A 21,391-nucleotide genomic window follows, 5' to 3' on the forward strand; every position below is an offset into this window, starting at 1 on the left:
GCTTTTGATAAGGACGCCAGTCATACTATACTGGATTATAGCCTACCTCAATGACCTCATTTTTAAAATAATTTGATTACCTCTCTGAAGATCCTATTTCCAAATAAGGTCACACTCTGAGATATTGGAGGTTAGGACTTCAGTGTTTTTTGTTGTTGTTTTTGTTTTGTTTTGTTTTTGTTTGTTTGTTTTGTTTCTTTGGTGAGAGGGGAGGTGGAAGGCAGGCAACTCAACCATAGCACTGAGTTCATTTTCTCCAGTGTCCGTTCCCCTCACCTCTCTGGATTTAGCTGGTTTTGTAGCTGCCAACTAGACTTCATGTCCCTTGCCTCCCTTGCAGCTAGGTAGGGGCATGTGACTATGCCCTAGTGAGTTCCACATGAAGGCAATGATTTGTGCACCTTTAGGGTTACAGCCTTTAAAAAGGAAAATGCTTATGCTCCATCCTCACTCTATTCAAGTCTTACAGAGCCAGAAAAATATGCAACATGAGCAACACCCTAGACCAGCACTATCCAAAAAAAATTATAATACAAGACTTTAAAGTTTCCAGGAGCCATATTTAGAAAATAAAAAAGAACAGATGAAATGGATTTTAATATATTTAATCCAATATGCCCAGAATATTGGCACATTAGTTGTATAATTATGGAAAAATAATTATTAAGGAGCTATTTTACATTCTTTCTCTGGTACTAAGCCTTTTAAGTCTGGTGTGTATTTTACATGCGCAGAATAGCTCAATTTGGACTAGCCACATCTCAAATGGTTAAGAGCCACATGTGGCAAATGGCTACTGTAATGCACAGCGTAGCTCTGGAGGGTAGCAAAAGGACGTCGTCAAAAGACCTGGGTCCTTAGATGAGTCTATGGAGCAGAGCTATCCTGCTGGCCCTGGAGTACTTGTAACTTTAACTTAAGAAAACAGCCTCTAAAAAAAAGAAAGAAAGAAAGAAAACAACCTCTAGCTCATTTGATTTCAGAGTATTTTGCTGTAACAGCTTATCCCACATCATAATAAATGTCCACTGGACCTCACAGAAGGACCCTGGAGCTTCTCAGTTATGAAACAACCCGCCAAAGAATGGACAGCTCCATGAATTCACATGGACTCCTATGAAAAACCCACCAAAAAAGTAGCCCCAGTTCCAAAAGTCACCATAGCAACATCCTCAGCATTTGGGAAATACATCTCAGAATAAACCCATCCAAGGAGAACATGTGGTTTCTTCAGACATTTTCTTGTTCAAGTCCCACATTATAAATCCTTTCATCTCCCAGCTTATAAGACAGCCCAGGGGAAAAAGCTGGAGGGAGAGATCATCAGATCATTTGGCCTCCCAAGAAAATAAAAATGAAACCCTTTCAGACAGTACTTTCCAAAAAGTTAAAATAGTTTTCATTAATGGAATAAAAACTACCCTAATAATTGGACAATCAAGTTGATCACAACATGCTGACTTTCCTTGTTTAAGAGGAGGTAGGGACTCAAGCAAAAGCAAAAGCAAAGTCAAGTCTAATGGCCTCATCTTTATAGATATGCTGGGCCTTTAGCTAATGCGGACCCCAAGTGTCACATAAATGAAAATAACCCCCTCTATACAGCAAAGATCTTTGGATGGAAACTCAACTGAAAAGCACCACAGGGTGAATCCAGAAGCAATTCCTATTTCACTCCCCAGGAGAAGTTACATACAAGAATTTGTCACACACAAAAAAATCAAGGTCATCAAGAGTTCCAAATGATTAGGTAATTAATTCAGAATACAGTGATAAGGAGTAATAACCTAGATGATTCACTGCTTATGTAGACACTCAGATTTCCCCAAGTTTAGGGGCCAGGTTCTGAGTTTCATGTTCATCTCCAGCCGCATCTGGAATGGATCAGGTTTAACCAAGAGTTCCTGGAGCTCTAGTCTGGGGTAGCTAGAATGAAGCTGTGATCCAGGTAGGCAGCAATGAGGCTCTATTTAGAAACAGATGGGTTTTGTTTTTAGAGATAGACATTTTTATCGGCTCCAGTAGAAGAGCAGAACTAGCATCAGTTTGCTCTTGCTTTAGAAGTTAAGGCCGAAGTGTATTTGCCTCTCAGGAAACAACCCAAGATTTTCCCAGATCCTCCTCTGCCACGGGAAGGACACCAATGTTGGTGAGCTCTGTCACTATAGAGCACGTTCGTATCACGCAGGACCATTGCCTGGGCCTTTGTGCTGAGGGCAACAGAGCAGAAAGTATCTTGTGCGGTTTAAAGCTTTGGAATTTAGGAACGAGAATGCCCTGTGTCAGCAAGTATGTGCAGGGGTCGACAGTGCAAGCTTTGGTGGCAAAAAAAAAAAAAAAACAACCACCCAGGATTCAGATCTCTCTGCCCTTCATCAAATGTGGGACTTTGGGCAAGCTACTTAACTTCCCTTGCCCTTAACTTCTTCCTCTGTAAAATGTTTTTAGAACAACTGGAGTTTGGGAAGCATTACATGATACAGAGCAAGTGGGAGGCTTGGTACAGTGCCTGGCACAGAGCATCATTCAATAAATGAGAACTTATTTCTGCTGCAGTAGGTCAGTGGCCAATGTTTAGTGTCTTGCTCTTCATATTATATGTTAGGTTTAAAAATTGTGATACTCTGGCCTTCCTCTATCAGACAGTGAAAATCGTCCACAAGAAATAATGGTACTAAGATCATGAGTGTGCATGCTTTGGGAGCTGGGGTGGGGGGGGGGGGCAGCAAAGCTTCAGAGAAACTTCTCTCAGATGGAAAAGCAAGGAGGTATGCTTTGGGTTGATTCGTGTTCCACTGCCCCCACTTCCCCAATCCCCCACCTGATCCTGGTTAGTTAAAGTCTGAAGCATCTCAGAATATGACCCAATCCGGAGATGGGGTCTTTACAGAGGTGGGTAATCAAGTCAAAATGAGATCATTAGGGTGGGCCCTAATCCAAAAGAATCCTGTCCTTATAAAAAAAGAGGAAATTTGGACACAGACATACATACAGGGAGACTGCCAGGTGAAGGAGAAGGCGGAGATCAGGCGATGCATCTATCAGCCAGTGAGTGCCAGAAAACCAGGAGAAGCCAGGAGAAGCTTGGAGGGCTTTGCCCCTTCACAGCCCTCTCAGGAACCAGCCCTGCAGACACCTTGAGCTCAAACTTGTAACCTCCAGAAGTGAGAGGCTATACATTTCACTTGTTCAAGCCACTGGGTCTGTGTTCATGGCCACCCCAGGAAACTAATACAAGGAGAAATCAGACAGTGGGCAGATTCCCCATTCAGGAGGGCTGACAAGACCTGCAAAATATGGAGGAGGACACAAACCTGACCGAATTTCTCTCCAGAAGTTTACAAGAGTCTCATACCTCCACCCAAAAAGGTCATCTCTGATGTACTTTGACATTATGTGTACTAAAAAAAAGAGGCTTAGCTTTACAATAGATTTGGCCAAGATTCTTCTGTCAACAGAGAGACTTGGATTTTAAATATTCCCTGTATGTGTGTGTGTGTGTGTTGGGGGGCAGGGGGGAAGGAGACTTGGGCATCTGTAAAAAACTTATTATAAATGACCAAAAACTCCTTGGAAAAAAAAATACCTTGGCAGAGATGTGGATTATCGACTTTCCCAAGAGTAGTTCTCTCAATGGGCAACAAATTCAAACTCCTGTCTGAGCAGGATGTGTCTGGTTCCTCAAGATTCACAGGGTGTGTACATTTCTTTGGCTGAAAGCTACAATCCTTAGTAGCCGCTACCTAAAAAAATACCACCAATTGAATATTTCATGGAACCAGCCATTTTGAACTGGCTGCCTTGATTTTTTTTTTTTTTTAATGGAACGTCCGCTGCTTCCCTAGTACAATGAAAAACATAATTGGGAACAAATCTTTCATAAAATTAAACACACACCCACAATGTAAACTCTGAAGGCCTCAATCATGTTTGAGAGGCATTTCTCAAGATTTGTTACAAAGATCTTTCAACCCCATTTCCCATCCCTCAGCCTCCACCCATTCCACTCAAGGCACTAAAAATTGGCATTTACAAAGAAATTCCAGAAGTCTGAGCGTTTTATTAACAAAGGGAAATCCCAACCTTCTTGGCCTCATTTCTCATGATGACAGCTCATTTTTCCATTTGGAACCATGTACTGGTTGCCGCAAATATTTAAAGAGGTAGAGAAGCCACTTTCAAACTATGGTCATAAAAGATATAAATACTGAGGATTTAAAACTCTGTCCTCATTTTATAAGCATAAAAGTCAAGTATATCCATTTTTAAAACCAGGATGAAAATTTATAGTGTTTTTTATTAAAAGACTCAGCCATGCCATCCATGGGCTCTCTCCTGGGCTCTTAAGTATTACCATTTTGCATGTCAAGGGCAAGTTTCTGAAACTGAGACTCCCCGCTGTGCTACATGGCTGGCTCCAGAGCATCATCCTCTCCTGCTTTCCCAACCAGGGATCCAAATCCTCAAGGCCTGGGAAGAAGCACCACCTATGGAAAGCTCCCCCAATGTCTCCCATTTCCAGCGACTCAACCCCTCTGAAAATCAGCATCATTTATCATCTAAACCCTGCAATTTAACAACTGTTTGTACCATCATTGTGGAAGGCCCCCTTTACCCTCTGTATTATACATGATTTGTGTTTTACCTTGGTTATTTCCTGTGCCCAGTTTTTCTCCTCCCGTCTTGGTTTGTGAGCTTGTTAGACAAGAACTACACCTCACATTTCTCCTATATGCTCTCTGGTAGCTAACCCAAGTTTAAGGATGCCCCAAATAAAGTTATACATGTGAACTGAAAAATGTCATCCACTGAAGGGCAAGTGTTTAGCCCCATAATTCTCCCCAGCCTTTGTGGGTTATTGCAGGCTCCCAAGTATGGATGGGGATTCAAGGAACTGGACAATGGATGGGGATTCAAGCAACTACACAAGGATAGTATCTAACCACAGCCCACAGAACTGGGCTCGTCCCCCTGTTATACTCACATAAATCTGCCCTTGACTTGGTAGTCATCTGGGTCAAGTGGTCCAGGAAGGACACTCGGATTAGATCTCTATCCGCATCATGGTCCTGGAGTAGCACAGTGACCTTAAGGCCACCCACGGGGGCCTCCTTGGGGCCACTCTTGTCCTTTTTCACTGCTGGGTTTGCACTCAATGGCCTCAAACTGATCTGGCTGCAGACCTCCCAGGAACAGGCTGGCTGAAATGTGATCATACCAGCAGGTCACCTGCCTCCTCTTTATGAAAGCACGAACATGATCTGCTGTCCCTCTTCTTTCCTACCTCCCAGAAATACAAAGAACCTTTTCTTCCCTCTTCTCCCTTCAGCCTCACACAAAAAGAAGCAGGAAAATTTGATGGCGGGTGGTTTAGGATCATTATTTGAGACCACTCACTTCAGGTAAAGAAGATTCCAGTTTGGCTCACGTAACTAAATATAAACAGTTTAAAATTTGTTTCTCATGTACTAAGTGACATGTACGTACATGTACATACACCAAAAAATTCAAACCAAAAGACACACATTGAAAAGCAAGCCTATCTCCTCCATCCACCCCAGTTTCCTTCCTCAGAGGCAGCAACTGGTACCAGCTTATTCTGCTCTCCTGACCACAGACACTTTTCAAATCCTAGCTTTTATCATGGGTTTCTGATTAAGAGAAAGGAAGAAATATTTACCAAGCATCTCCTGAATGCCAGGCCCTAAGATGTGTATTTTACACCCATCAGCACACTTAGCCTCTACAACAACTTTGTAAGGCTAACATTATTTCCTCCGCTTTTCAGGTGAGGAGCCAGACAGTCAGGAAGGTAAGAGAATTGCACAAGGTCACCAACCCAGATCCAAAGTCACTTTTTCAAGCTACCGCCTGGATTATACGGTTTCCAAAGTCAAATCTACATCCAAAATCTCGTTTTTGGAAACCTATGCTCTGGAATTGGGCTGCCACAACAGGAAAACAGATTATACAAAGTAGAGCTCTGAGGATCCAGACAAGTTACCATACCTCCCTCGGTCTCAGTTTCTCCATCTGTAAAATGAGTCTAATGGTAATACCTACAACACAAGGTTTATGGCAAGAGTCCATGAATGTCACACAGTGGGCTTTGCACAGAACCTGATGTAGAATAACTACTGCCCCATGGTTAGTTATCAGCACATGGCTGATGACAAACTGACAAACAGACCCAAAATCAGGTATTTTGATCAAATATCACAAGTTATTTGATACAGTCTGGCCCCATTATAACAATTCCCTTTGCTCCATGCACCCAAGCTATCCCTCTAACAACATTTCTTCTCTTAGCACTAACTTCCAAATGCACAGTCTTCCTGCTGCCAAATCCCAGAAGCTTTTAATAGTATTATCAAGGTTTTTTAATCATGGAAATAGTCCCCCCCCTTTTTTTTTTAATTTAAAACCTAGATTCCAGCAACTCTCCCTACTGCGGCCAGTTTTTAATTTTTAAGCCAAAAGTTTGTGTCTCTCTCATTTCCCCCTGCCCCTGTTCAGATATCAAGGAACTCTACACTGATTCAATTTTGCTAAAATAATCTCAGCTTGTATAAATGGAAGCTACCCAAATTCCCTCAGAATGGAAAAGGCATTTGTTACCCTGGTCACACGACATACAAACCCACATCCGTTCCCCATCTACTCGACTTTTCGTTCTTCGCTCATAGCCACATGAGATCTGCTGGCTGTGGTACCACAGGGCCAGCAGAGGAGGCAGCAGAAGGGGGCTCCTCAGGGGAGGAACAGGGGCAAGGGGCTAAGGAAGTCAGACAACCAAGGCTCTCAGTGGCCAAAGGCAAACTGGGTGCCTCTGGCCAAGTCACTTCACATTCTCTGAGTTCCACTTAACTTACCTCAAGAATGAAAAGGTGAAACTCAACTTTTTCCTAAAATCCTTCTGTAGCTCTCATGTCTAAGCGAGACAAAAACTTGCAACCATCGCACAAGCATCACGACTAGTCTGGGCCTTATCAGGGCAGTAAGTTACACGTCATGATGCAGCCTCAAGAGATAAGCTCCAGCCAAAAGGAGGTGTGTGCATACCACACATGAGCCATAAAAGACGCAGCCTCCATTTATTTTAAAAATGTGGTTGTGCCAACCTGTCATATAATTCATGGCAAAACAATAAAACCCGGGTTCACCTTTCCATGAATTTCTCCCATTCAACAATTCTGCCCAAAGCATCTGGAGTGCAGCTAGTACAAGACTGGAATCCTAGCAGGGTTTAGGAGGTGACCTTGTATTTAGATACCATGTGTATAATCCTGTTATGCTATTTTTCTCCAGTTTCTCCTCTGAGAGACTTTGTTTCAGGACCCTGACATCATAACTGGTTCCTCCAATCCAAAATCTTGTACGATGGATAACAAGTGAGTAAGAACCCCAGGAATTCAGGGGGAGTCAAGGTGCAGGCAGCAATGGATACTGTTTTCACCACAAAAGCTTTAACAGAGAGTTAAAAACAGTTTCCAAAAGCCAAAGATGAACCAAGCTAATACGTAACTCCCTAACTACTCTCATGAGACAAGCTTCCTCCAAAAATGACATTCTGAATCAGATTTGGGGGACTTCAGAAAGGCTGACGTTTTTACTGAATCTCTTCTGGAAGCTGTGCAATTTGACTGTTTCTCTGCGAGGCACCGACCCCGGGAATAAGGAGGTCATTTTCAAGAGCTATTCACACAAACAGCAAGGAACCTAGAACATGCCATTCACAAAAGCCCGAGCAGAGGCCCTGAGTGTTTCTGGTCCTGGTGATAAACCCAGGGCCTTATCAAGGTGGGAGCGAGGGCTGTCCTGCAGCCCCGGGAGAGGGAGAGTGGAGTAGACAGACGGTGAGTCACCGAGGACTTACGTCGCTCTTCCTGAACTTGGCTTTCAAGCTCTTCATGTTTAGTCCATTCAGCTTTCCAAAGCTCTAGAAATTTTTTCAACACCTAAGCACAGAATGAAAAAAAAAAGAGAGAGAGAGAGAGAGAGAAATTTAATATTTAAGTTTCCAAATAAACCCAACAGATAATCCCTCCCGGTGAGATTACAACTTTGGGGCCATGGGCCATTAGGGCTGAGTTAGGAAGGTGTTCAGAACTGAACAAGCTGAGAAGTAGTAAAGAACGTGTTATTTCCACTCATGATACAGTCCCTGGGAACCTTCTGATATTTTCAAGTTAACCTAAACTTTAAACTTTTCCAACTTTCCAAACATTAAAAGTAGAACAAGGCTAACGGTCACTGTACAAACCAGAGTATCTGTGTGCTACACCGATTCCTGTATGTGCCATTCGTGTCATACCATCCGCCTCCTTTCGAAGGGCCACGATAGTAAAGAATGATGAGGAAAACAGTTCATATTCCAGATGCCATTCATTCCCTATTTATTTTTCTCAGTGAGGTTTCTTTTTTTTCCTCCCTAAATGCGCACACAGGGCAGTTAGTAAAAAATGCCAGGAACAACAAAACCTCCCTCTTCAAATACCTCATTCTGCAGGAAGCCACTCTAAACAATAAAAAAGGCTCTATTCCCCCACCCTGCAGGTCCTTGTGGGAGCCAGCAATTCCAAGTCAGAGCTGGCAAAAATCTTAAGAGATCACCTCATTTAGGAGGTCTGTGGTCCCCTGGAATGCAAATGTAATTTAAATATATATATATATGCGTGTGTGTGTGTGTGTGTGTGTGTGTGTGTACTTTTCTTTCAGGAAAGATAGTTCCTAGTTTTCATCGGATTCAGCAAGGGGTTGTCACCCTTCAGAAGTTAGGGCTATCTGGTCCAGGCTAAGTCCCTCATGTTCCAGGGGTAGCAATGGAACCTCAGAGATGTGAGGAAACCTGCCCTCCGTTGAAGGCCTGCTTATGATGGAATTCAGAACCAGGTGGGTAGTTGAAGGACTTTCCCGCCGCCCCCCTACAGCAGACTCCCGGGCTAACACATGGTACAAGTCATCCTCTTCCACCGTTACCCCTGGAAAATGACAGAGTGCGGAACCTTTGCATCTAGATCAAGGGGCAAGAACACCCAGATGCAACGTCCCAGCACACAGTAAGCGCTCCATAAATGTGACTTCAAGCCTCACCTGACCAAGTGGGAGCGATGACCTTTAACAGCACGATCCATTTGCGCACTAAGCAACAGCACACGCCAATGTTTACCGAAGCTGGCCTTTCAAGGTCATCTCCTGTCCTTCCACCACCCTCGTTCTGGACTAAACTGATTTAAGGGGCAGCCCCGGTGGCTCAGCAGTTTAGTGCCACCTTCAGCCAAGGGCGTGATCCTGGAGACCCGGGATCAAGTCCCACATCCGCTCCCTACATGGAGCCTGCTTCTCCCTCTGCCTGTGTCTCTGCCTCTCTCTATCTCTCATGAATAAATAAATAAAATCTTCAAGAAATAAATAAACTGATTTAAGGCAATAAAGGAGGGAAAATACAAGTAACTGAATGGCTATACTCATCCCTCCTCATGTCCTCATCACTGCCTCCAGAAGTCGTCCAGCGACTTTCTGGCTTCTAACGCTGTTTGCTTTCATTCTTGCTGCTGTCATTACACAGGGCAGGTGCAAAAACCCAGTCAATCATAAAGCACTTCGATGACCTTAAGTGGGAGGCCACACCACCACTACAGCCTCACGGTGGTCCCTTTCAATCCTCCAGGCCCGGGCGGGAGTGACCGCGTTACCTTGGAAACCATCCGCTTTAATTACACCTTGTAAATGGCCAAGTATTTAACCACAGGCTGGGCTGGTACCCGAACAGGGACGTGCAAACTCCAGGACAGTGTTTCCCACCACTGGCCGCCAGGTTAATCTGAATCAGAAGGACCTGGGGGGCAGTTTGCTAAATGCAAAATCTTAGTCCACATCCTATAGAAATGGAGCCTCAGGGACCAGGGCCCAGGCATCTCCTTGGTTGAATCTTTCGCACGCTGAAGTTCGAGAATCTTGAAGTGAGGTAGATGAGGCAGGGAATAATACAATGGTCAAAGTTGTGCTGGCTTATAGAACAGCCCTTCTTTCATGTCAAAGCAAACCACCTTTTGATGAATCCAAGTAGAACTAATGGTAACCAGATACTCCCAAACTGCCACTGGCTCCTGAGGGTTCTCCCCGAGAAAAGCAATCATCCTTGGAGTGGAGTTCTTTCCACCTTTGGGTGAAGTGCCAATAACCAAGGAAAAAAGCCCAATCCATGTAACAGGAAAGGGAGAAAAGAGAAGCCAAGGCTTTCATAGTCCACAAATTGTGTATCCCACTAAGGAGGAACCACCCAACGCATTCCTTCAGTTGTAGAACACAATGTCTTGGGCGATGGTGGGTATGAATTTTATTGGAGGTCAGGGGAGGTTTTGTGGGTGTTGCACTTTTTCTTGGGTGCTTGTCTGTGGCTTTTTTTTTTAAAGTATGGTAGTGAGAACATACAAACTCTTATTTGAAGAAGATTAAGTAAATAAAGCACTTAATTCCAAAAATTCCCAGGAGCAGATATTAGCTGTAAAATGAAGTCCTGGAGTCATGAGTCTGGGTGTGTGATAGCTGGGTGGTCCATGGGTACAACTCCCAGATGATAAAGAGGTCCTGGAAACCCACAGAATAGTTATTTTAGAAACAAGAACTGTAGCTAGGGGGTAATTAAAGTTAGCGATGGGTCACTGTTTTCCTGGTATTGACAAAAGGACCTAATACCTGGAAGTCATGACAAATGGGAAATAAGCTGCCGCTGACATGAAGCTGGGTTGTTCTGTGGGCCCTAGCATCTTCTCTCCCTGAATAAATCAGGGACTTGCCTTCCTTGGGACAGCTGTAATCTTACAGCTCCAATTCCCAATCCAAACTTCCAAAGCCCAGATTGGGCTACAGCTTGAGTATAAGCGACATCTATCTAGGCTACACTGATAGCAGTCCTTGGACAAGTCACCTAAGACGACTTAGTTCAAAAGAGCTGCAGTAAAGGTGTATTAGTAGTGCACCAGCCTAAACTGGATAGCACAAAAGAGTGTGAAGTGTTACTCTTATACATATAAGTTGTAAGAATAAAGCACATCTACCCAGTGAGCAGAAATATTAGTTTAGTAATATTTGCCTGCTGAATCCAAAATATGTTACTGGGGGCGGCTGCGTGGCTAAGTTAGTTGGGCGCATCCAACTCTGGATTTCAGGTCAGCTCACGATCCCTTGGTTGTGAGATCGAGCCCGACACTGGGCTCCATACTCAGTCGGGAGACTGAAGATTCTCTCCCTCCGCCCCTCCCTCTCCTGTGTTCTCTCAAAGACTCAGTGATACCAGACCTGTAATTGAGACTTTCTCTAGAAACATCATACAAGTGGGTTCAATAGATCATCACCTTCAAACATCAGATGTGTTTGAATCTTTCACAACACTGGGATATGCAGCAATGGGGGTGGGGTGGGGGTGGGAAGGGAGCCCACTACACTCAAAATTCTAGGAGAGCAACTAGCTGGTTCCCCATGGTCATTCAGGAGCAATATTAACTCACAAAGGCAAATGGCAGCTGTACACACATGTACATTTTCCTAAATCATAAGAGTACATTAGTGTCTAAGACACTATACCACAGGATTCAAGGGCAGTGGTTTAAAATCATTCCCTCTGAATCACTGCAGCAATTAGAGGAGCAGAATAAGAAACAACGTCCTCTAATTAATCTTTCCATCATGGAATGTGGAAATACTTCTATAGCAACACTGCCACACTAATGCACACTCCAGATAGGCTTCCGGGTTTGGGGTTTTTTGTTTGTTTGTTTGTTTTTTAAAATCAGACTTAAAATCCAGAGCACTGAATGAGACCTTGAACAAATGTAAGGAACTAAAATTAAAATACTTCTCTCCTTGCCCGCACCTACCTCTTCTCCCTTAAGTACTTGTTTCCTCAGACGATAATCTCTCTGCAACAAAGATGGAATTTTAACCAAAAGCTGTATAAACACTCAATTCTCTTAATCTGGCAAAACAAATACATTCTGTCAAAGGTCTCCCCGGGTCAACTTTCCCCATAAGCTGTCCCTGACAACACAGCACCTCATGCCATCCACTGCTCCCAGGGTCAGAAGCTGCTTGAAGTCTTTGCCTGTGCCTACGACCATGTTGTGGCTTTTGGGGGGGAAAAAAAAAGACATCAAATGGGAACCAGAAACCAAAAAATACTGGTTCTCCTCACCTGATTTTGTCCACGGCAGTTATGTGCTTATCTCAGGGACACGGAATTTTAAACACACACGTAGATTATGAGAACTGCTGAGAGCAGACCAGAAGATTCAAAACCAACCAGGGGGAGGACATCTAATAATCAGGTGCCAAATACTGCAGGAACTCAAAGAGTGGAGATCTCTAAGGGCTGGGAAAAATTAAAGAAGTCTTCATAACAGGGTTTAGGGGGTAATGGCCTTAAAGGAAACTCAAGATTTGGACAAGCTGATGAGGAAAGGGCGTCTGGTCCAAGCTGTCCCATAAGATGGGGCATGTCCATCTTAGATTTGCAAGTCAGACACTGGTCCAATCTCTTTAAGCAGTCCTATATGCTTCTCTCAGGGGGTTGAGCAGACGTGGTGGGAATCATTCTGTGGTTCCTTCCAAAGAAAGATCATCCTCCAATCTCCACACACTCTGACTCTTTTACAACCGGGACATGACTGTGGGGTCCCGGAGTCCCATTGCCAGTTTTCAGCAAATTTAAAAATGTGCATCTCAGGCTGCACATTACTTTGGGATGGAGGATTTTCAGGGTAGGATTTTCATTTTGCTTATACTCAGTCACTGGCCATCAACATACAATCAATGAATGTTTCTAGAATGTGTAGAACAAAGATATGGGTTAGGAGCCTGAATAACCATTACTTCACCTTTGACCTCAGCAAAGCCCTCTCTGGTCCTAAATGCACTGGGTTAGCTGCACTGGGATGTGAGTAAAGGCACGATGATTAGATTTCACCACGTACACACCAAAGCACTTAACAAGGAGGGGAGGAGGAAGGGGGGAAGCTGGGGAGGGGGGAAGGAGGACGGAAGGACAAAAAACAACCCCATTTGGGCGATGGAGTCTTACCAGCTTGTCCCTTTTTTAAAGCGTCCGGCCTGCCCTCTTCTCCGGGCTCTACTCTCAGGCAGCAGCTCCCCAACCACAGGCTGAGCTAGGCCAAGAGAACCACCCATTCTGAATAACGGAATCTCAGAGTCTAAAGAGAACGAGGACCGTCAGATAGAACCCCGGGGCAAGTTCTCAGGATAGCCAGCCTGACAGGGGAGCTCCAGGTGCGGGCCAAGGATTCCCCCCAAATCAACGTTATGAACTTCTACCACTTGTAGTCAAGGAACCATTCAATAAGGAAAAAAATCCATCCTCAACCCATCCAACCCTTCAACTCCAAGGTCGGCCAAGACTTGCCATAGTCAACACTCAAAAGTCCCCTCTGGCTGAGCAAATGAATGGAGAGTGGAGAGTGGGTGTATGTGTACTCAGCCCTAAATTGAAGACACAAAGATACAAAGATACTTCACTCCAAAGTAAGTGCCAGTGGGAGATGTAGATTTTCAAAGGATTTAGCTCAAAACTGGTAACAGTGAACCTCTTGCTCACATTGAGAGTCTAACAGTGTCAGAGTGTGTGGAGACTGGGGAGGACCCCCTCCCTCCTGACAACCCCACCCCCAGCTTTATCACTGCAGCCCTGGCAGGAGCACCAGCCCCAACAACTAGATGAGGCAGCAGGATGCCAGGACAAAGTGAGGAAAGAGGGAGCGTCTTACTCACTCACTCATTTATTTAAAGATTTTATTTACTCATGAGAGAACAGAGAGAGAGGCAGAGACACAGGAGGGAGAAGCAGACTCCTTGCGGGGAGCCCAATGGGGGACTTGATCCCGCAACCCTGGGATCATGTCCTGAGTCAAAGGCAGACGCTCCACCCCTCAGCCACCCAGGCCTCCTGAGATCTTTTCTTTAAAAAACATACTAGGACTTTGTATTTTTACTTAAATTGGGCATCTTAAGTTCTAAATTAAGAGTATTAGCAGGGGTGAAGGTGATCAAAAGGTCAAACTTTCCAGTTCCAAAAGAAGTGGTGAGGATGTAAGGTACAGCAAGTGACTCTAGTTAATGACGCTGTACTGCGTATCCCAAAGTCGCTAAGAAAGTAGATCTTGAAAGTTCTCATCACAAGAAAAAAACATCCTGTAACTATGCATGGTGATGGATGCTAACTAGACTTAGAGTTGTGACCATTTTGCAAGGTATACAAATATCAATCAGCTGTTATTACGATGTACATCAATTACACCTCAACAACAACAAAAAGGGGGATTTAGCGATTGAAACTGCAGAATTTTTTTTAACTTTAGTCTTAGATTTCATCTAGAGGCAGGGGACATACTAACCTCAATGAATAAAATTTAGCGTGGGGCATTAAAGAAAGCTGCTCTGATTACATTTTAGGAGGCTTTTTCAGCAAGCCAAATATATAGGAATAAATAAATGAGTGCATAAACAAGCAAATTGTACTAGGCATTAATTATGGCTGGGTGCTTCCACATATGCCCTTTTTTATGAAGTAAGGTGTAGGCTTGTTAAAAGATCACTGAGATGAAAGAAAGGGAAAAGTTTAGGGGGGAAAAAGGCATAAGCAAGAGTTTCATTTTGGCAGTGAATCCTTTCTAAAATATTCTAATATCTCACTTTTTTCCCCCAAGAAAATAAATGACCACATTCTTTTTCAACTGTAAATGTCATTCACATACTATATCATAATAGTCTTGTGGCAAAACTCTCCTGAGAGCATTAATCTCCCTCAATATATTCACAACTTGCCTTTATCCAGAGGATGACATTTCTCTTGAGAAACAAATAAATCATTCTTTAAAAATAAAACCTACCATCCACCAGAACTGATCTAGGTGCATGAATCAGCCAGGGCCAGCAGCACTGATACAAAATTGGCCAAGGCTCTGCTAACATTACTGTCTGGTTTGTCAAATCGGCTACTCACATGCTCCAATAAGCCTACCCAAGAAAAGCCCCAAGGTTACCTCATGCCCTAAATCCATCCAATTTAAAAAGCATGGGCTTAATCAAGACAAACTACTTCTGGAATACAAAAATCATTCTAGGACTAAGAAACTCCATGTGATTATCCCTCATGGTAAGATTATTTTTAGATCTTTAGGGTGCCTGGGTGGCTCAATCGGTTAAACATCTGCCTTCAGCTCAGGTCATGATCCCAGGGTCCTAGGGTCGAGCTCCCCCCCCCCCCCCATCAGGCTCCTTGCTCAGTGGGGCCTCCCCTCTTCCGCACTCATGCTCTCTCAAATAAATAAGTAAAATCTTCTTAAAAAGTTTTAAAAAGATTTTTAGCTCTCTAAAATGCCCTTCCTATTCTACATTCCTAAATCTTTGATGTTGATGTCCACAGTACCATCTAGACATACCACTGTGCTCATCTTTCTAGAGAAAAAGCTGCCCTGCACATAGCTAATAATCAGCTTCAAGTGTCAAGGCATGTGTGCTATGTCCCTTGGCTTCTTCCCGGTCCATTCCTTAGGCTTCACCCATCCTGAAACCCAAAAGAACCAATCAAGTTTAAAACTACGGGTCCAGTCCTCAAACATTACTGGTGAAAACATAAAACGTGGAAAGCAAAAAGTCACTGTGGAAAGCAGTTTGGCAGTTTCTTACAAAGTTAAATATAAATTTATCATACAACCTAGCAATTCCACTCTGACTGATCCCGCCAAGAGAAATGAAAACATATGTCCACACAAAGATTTGTACACAAATGTTGATAGCAGCAGTATTTCATACTTGCAAAAAAGTGGGAACTAGCGAAATAGCCACCAGTTAGGTAAACAAAATGTGACATTCCAACAGTATGGAACAGTATCCAGTACTAAAAAGGAATGAAGTATCAGTACACAGTACACGTTGCAACATGGATGAAACTCAAAACCTTTGTGTTAAGGGAAGGTCAGACATAAAAGATCACATGTTAAGATTCCATTTGTAGGACATGTCTAAAAAAGGCAACTTTATAGAGACAAAGTAGATTAGTGGTTGTCTAGGACTGGAAGTGGTAACCGAGATTGCAAATGGGCATGAGGGATCTCTTTGGGAGGAGGGAAATGGTTTAAAACTGGATTGTGGTGATGACTACACAACCATAAATTTCTAAAACTTACTAACTGTGGACTAAAGCTGGTAAATTTTATGAAATATACTCATGCCCCAATGAAGAGGTCTTTTAAGATACCAAATACAAACAGTTGAAAGGATGACTATCTGCAAACTTAGTGGAAACTGTCCTCAGAGGAAGTAGGTTCCAGTTACGGTTGTATTTAATTCATGTTTTTACCCTAAAAAAACTTACTTGTCAAATATTGGGTTACCGCCTACTTCACTGGTTCTTTGACTCAGTTTCAAAATGAGAACGACTCGGACACTCCACATTCTGGAACGTTGAAAATGTCATTACAATAATCACAATGGCTCTGTCTGGCCTGCTGAATTTCTTTACCCATATATCCACTGCCTCAGATACTTTTCAAAATAAGAGGAGAATATATTAATAACTAATTCCATGAATTCTGATGGTCTCGCAGCAGGAGTAGATGGTAGCTGGAGAGTGCAAAATTATTTCTGCTGCCCCAACTGCCATGTTTGGACATTGCCTGAACATCACGCATTCAAAGAATCATGTTTCGGCAGCTCTTTCTGCCCATGTGTCCCATCCCCGTGCTTTCATAAAACCACCTTTTGCACCAAAACGCATGTTTTCATCTCTGGTCCAATAGAGAGGGGGCATCTGCTCACATGAAGGCAGGCTCTTCATTTCCTCTGACATAACAGTGTTACCTTCCACGTTGCAGTGCCCAGCCTTCTTCTGATAACTGCACCCCACTTCCTTTAGAAAAACTGGCCCTCCAACCAGGCTATATTCTGATCCCAGCTGTTCCCTGAGAGATGTCAATAGTACCATCTAGACACACCACTGTGCTCATCTTTCTAGAGAAAAAGCTGCCCTGCACATAGCTAATAATCAGCCTCAGGCTTCAGCAAGACTAATGGGAGACTCCCCCTGGGATTTTCAGTAGGATGGAGGACAAAGGGGAGGTAGAAAAGAGGGAAGAAAAGCAAGGGGTAGGGAAGGGAATAGAAGGGGGATGGGGTGAGGGAGAGAAGGAAGGAAAGACCTTCCTCTCTGGTGGATAAATGGGGAAATGTGAGCCTGGCAGCTGCCCTAACCCTATGCAGGGAGCTGGCTGGAGAGAAGGAACCAAGGAGGCCCTGCAGGGGCCACACCCTTTTGGCACAGGATTCGGGGGTCACCTGAGCCGAGACACACTCCTTCTAGCCTGAGTTGGGTGTCTGCCACTTGTTGTCTAAGAGAACCAACAAATCCTTCTTACCTACTGGATCTTGCTCAGGCTGTCATCTCAGATGCCACAGTAAGAGAGAGCCTAGAACTTCAACAGCATGGAGGGTGGTGACCTGCACTTTCGTCTGACTAGCTCATTCTGAAGTCAGGAGCTAAATTCACTTCAGGGACCTACAGAAGTGAAATACACTCTTCTGGAGTCTAATTGGGCCAAACACAACAGATGACCTACAATGTCCCTCCCCACACACACCCCTTGAACCCCTTGGTAAGGAAGAGCATTTCTGTCTCTCATTTGGCTATCTGCTGCTCCTGGTCTCTTCTGCCCCAGGCAGCAGGCCCTGGCCCACTCCCTCACCCCCACCCCACTAGTCACCTTGAACGCAGCAGCCACCCCCTTGAAGACCTCTGCAGCAAGCCCAGTGTGGGTTTTCTGGGCTATTTCCATTCTGAAAGCATGTGCTGCTCGTTGACTCCCCTAAAGGAACCAGCCAACAGTGAAAAGCAGCAGAATTAACTCGAAATGAATAGCATTAAACTATTTTAAAATCCTCTTGAAGTAAAAAGCGACTATAACAGCCGCGTCCATGAGGGGCACCGTGCTGCCAAAGAGGTGGGCCTTACCTCCTCTGCTCCCCAGGGGACTTGGCTCCACAAGGAAGCTGCTCACAGAGCTGAGGCTAAGGATGAATAAGAACCTTCAGGATAGGAGGAAACAAGGGGAGAGGAGCAGACAGTGGGGAAGCTGCCCTGGGGAAGGGGCGCGGGGCTAGGGCTCAGCTGGACCAGGAGGCCTCAAGGCCCAAGATAATCCCTGGTGCAGTTAATCCTCGAATACTGCTGAAGATATGAGCTGCAAACATGCTGTCCCTCACCCTAATTTATTCCAGACAAGACACCCCACCCCAGGGGCTGTGCAGCCTGGATTTGCCACAGTACTGCGCTGGCAGTGCACACGGAAAAGCTTTTCCAATCTCCTTCCATTAGAAACCCCAGCCTGCTCCATGCCTGTGCCATATGGGAGCCCCAGAACCACCTGCCTGGTTACGACAAACTCCTATTAACTGAATGTGATACCCTGGACCTTTTATCTTTCAATTTCCAACCAGTTTCTGTGTTTAAGCATAAGAAGCAAATAGCATTAACATGAGATCCGGGAATGCTTCCATTAAGAGTAACAAAGATTAAACGCGTTCCTCCCATGCCCCACACATCCACAAACCCACATACCTTGTACATAATGCTGGGAGGGTTTACAGAGTAAAAATATCATGGTTATGCAAGAACTTGCAATTTAAGGAGAAAAGTAAGAAACCTATACTGTCTTATTTACTAAAATGCCCTGAATAGCAACTATGGGCCAAGTACACAGGAGATGTAGAAATGTGGCTCATACACAATCCTGCCTACAAGAGGAAAAAAAAGGTCTATGTCGTCGATCAATGCACTTGCATAAAAGCAAAGAGATAGATTTGTAAACCCAAAACACACACTTCCATATATCATGTGCAGTTTTTGATAAAGCTATTATATTTCTCTAAAGAAATGCTCAAAACTAAGGATAAAATCCCAAGTAACCAGGTAAAGACACAGGGAAGCATAAATGTGTTTACTGAGGGTATTCCAGGTGTCAAATGGCCTTAGGGTCACTAGGATCCACAAAATGACCTATCGTTTAGACCAGTGCCATCCAATATATGTGGCTACTGAGCATCTGTAACGTGTCTAATACAAACCGTTGTGCACCCTAAGTGCAAAACGCACAACAGATTTCAAAGACTTAGTGTGAAAAAAAGAATGTCAACTAGATCATTAAGAATTTTATATTGAATACATGTTGATAATATTCTGGGTATACTAGGTAAAACAGAATAGATCATTACAATTCATTTCATTTGCTTCTTTTGCTATGAGAAAACTTAGGATTTGTATTTGTGGCTTACTCATATTTCTATTAGGCAGTGAGGATTCCGATTTGCCCTTTAAAGACTGGGATGACAGCATACATTTTAACTGCACCTTAGCCCTACTACACATAGGCAGGCAGGTAAATGTATGTTACCATGTCATCATGTTTAATGTTTGCTTAATATCATAAAATCATACAACTCAGATCCAGGTTAATGATAAAGTTGTGATTTAGGGACGCCTGGGTGGCTCAGTGGTTGAGCATCTGCCATCGGCTCAGGGCGTGATCCCAGAGTCCCAGGATCGAGTCCCCAACTGGGCTCCCTGCATGGAGCCTGCTTCTCCCTCTGCCTGTGTCTCTGTCTCTATGTGTCTCTCATGAATAAATAAATAAAATCTTAAAAAAAAAAAAAAGTTGTGATTTAAAAGATTCACTCTGCCACATGCAGAAGGAAGAAAGATGAATCATTGACAATTCCATGTCACCCAAGACTGACGGACTTTTAGGCATACTCAACTCCTCCTCTGCTCCCTACGGTTCAGCAAAGAGATCCAGACTTCTCTAGCAATAGCTGGACAATTTTCCAGAGCATTCACCAGGGGATGTAACTTGCTCATCAATTCATTCGAGTGCCACCAACTCTGTTTAAACCACAATTCTCCAGCTCTGTGCCTGGGTTAGAACTGACACCACACAAGCTCTCTGGAGAGACCAAGGCACTTGTGAATACAATTTGGAATAGGACTGGTCACTACCAAAGGAAAAATATTTTCCCACTGCCCACATTACCTGGTAATAGAATAATAGAAGGACTAAGTGAAGGAGTGAGGATACAGGGAAAAAATCGTAAATGAAACAGAAGATGCCAGGCAGGGAGCACTTGGGTGGCTCAGCAGTTGATCGTCTGCCTTCAGCTCAGGGCGTGATCCCGGGGTCCTAGGATCGAGTCTCGTATCAGGCCCCCTGCAGGGAGCCTGCTTCTCCCTCTGTCTTGTTCATGAATAAATAAAATCTTAAAAAAAAAAAAAAAAGATGCTAGGCAGATGTGTCGCTATGACAGACAAGGCAACCCGTCTTTATAGCCATGGATTACAAGGGCAGTTAGAACCATACTGGTCAATCTGTCAGCACTTCTTTAAAGGTAGGCTGATAGGTCACATGGTAACACTAGCGAGTAGAGGAACAGCCCCAATAACTTTCATTTACCTCAATGATTATTTGGCAAGATTTTCTTTTCTCTTGCAATTTTATTTTATTTTATTTTATTTATTTATTTTTTTACTATTTCATTATAAATGAGTATCGTCTGATTTAACACTTACACCACTTCAGAATTCGATGCTATTGTCATTATTGCCAGTTCCCAGATTAGGAAACTGCAGCCCGGAAAGTTTATTTGACTAACGTGGCACGGTTTATAAATGGAGGAGGCTGGATTTAAACTCAGCTTTGAGCCCAAAACATGACAGTGGGCTGCCTATTAAATGGAACACTAGTAATAACAATTAAAAAAAAAAAAAAAAGTCTGGCCAACAGACAACCTTTTTAATACTTAAAAATTTAGTTGCTTTTATAAAGATGGAACAGTTCTCAGATCTGCTGCTGGCACACACAAAGCTCCTTCTAAGAAGTCTGAATGGACCAACTTGAAAAAGGCATTCTTCTGGCTTTTCGCCCTCACTCACATGCCCCTGCCTCATTCCAGGGGAGGGTAGCATTTTTTTACTTCTTTGTCCTTTTCATGTGTGGAGCATATGCGTGACAAATAAATTTAAGGAACTCACCAGTCAAAAAAATCCTTTTCCATATAGCTTTGCTAAAGATACCAAGTCAGTCACAGAGAAAACGTAAAAATGATTACAGACCAGCAAAGTGGCTATTTTTATACTCAGCTGAGCTAGTAAACTACAGATTTGGGTGGAGGTTTCCATGTTTTGGCAACATTTTGGAAAAGCAGAACTTCTAAATACTTAGATGCTTCCCTATGATTAGCTCTGTTTCTGCTCCTTAAGAAATTATTCTAACATCCTGTATAACAGCTCTTGCCAAGCTATAAAAAGTGAAATATTGCAATTCTTCAGAATTAA

The 21,391-nt window shown here is 43.6% G+C and overlaps 1 protein-coding gene across 8 annotated transcripts in view; it reads right to left on the bottom strand.

The window, feature by feature from the left end:
- The window catches only part of RAI14 (retinoic acid induced 14), a 136,306-nt gene that overhangs the window by 106,117 nt on the left and 8,798 nt on the right, over nt 1-21,391 (bottom strand). For 5 of the 8 annotated variants that reach the window (XM_072757118.1, XM_072757119.1, XM_072757122.1 and 2 more), the window contains one exon: nt 7,877-7,958. In XM_072757118.1, the coding sequence (XP_072613219.1) occupies nt 7,877-7,912 (36 nt within the window). In that variant the 5' untranslated portion in view covers nt 7,913-7,958. Of the gene's footprint in view, nt 1-4,984; nt 5,202-7,876; nt 7,959-17,426; nt 17,567-21,391 lie in introns of those variants that run through there. The other 3 variants (XM_072757120.1, XM_025984084.2, XM_072757123.1) reach the window with 2 other exon arrangements.

The sequence above is a fragment of the Vulpes vulpes genome, chromosome 4 (assembly GCF_048418805.1).
Source record: "Vulpes vulpes isolate BD-2025 chromosome 4, VulVul3, whole genome shotgun sequence".
In the NCBI taxonomy this organism is placed as follows: domain Eukaryota; kingdom Metazoa; phylum Chordata; class Mammalia; order Carnivora; family Canidae; genus Vulpes; species Vulpes vulpes.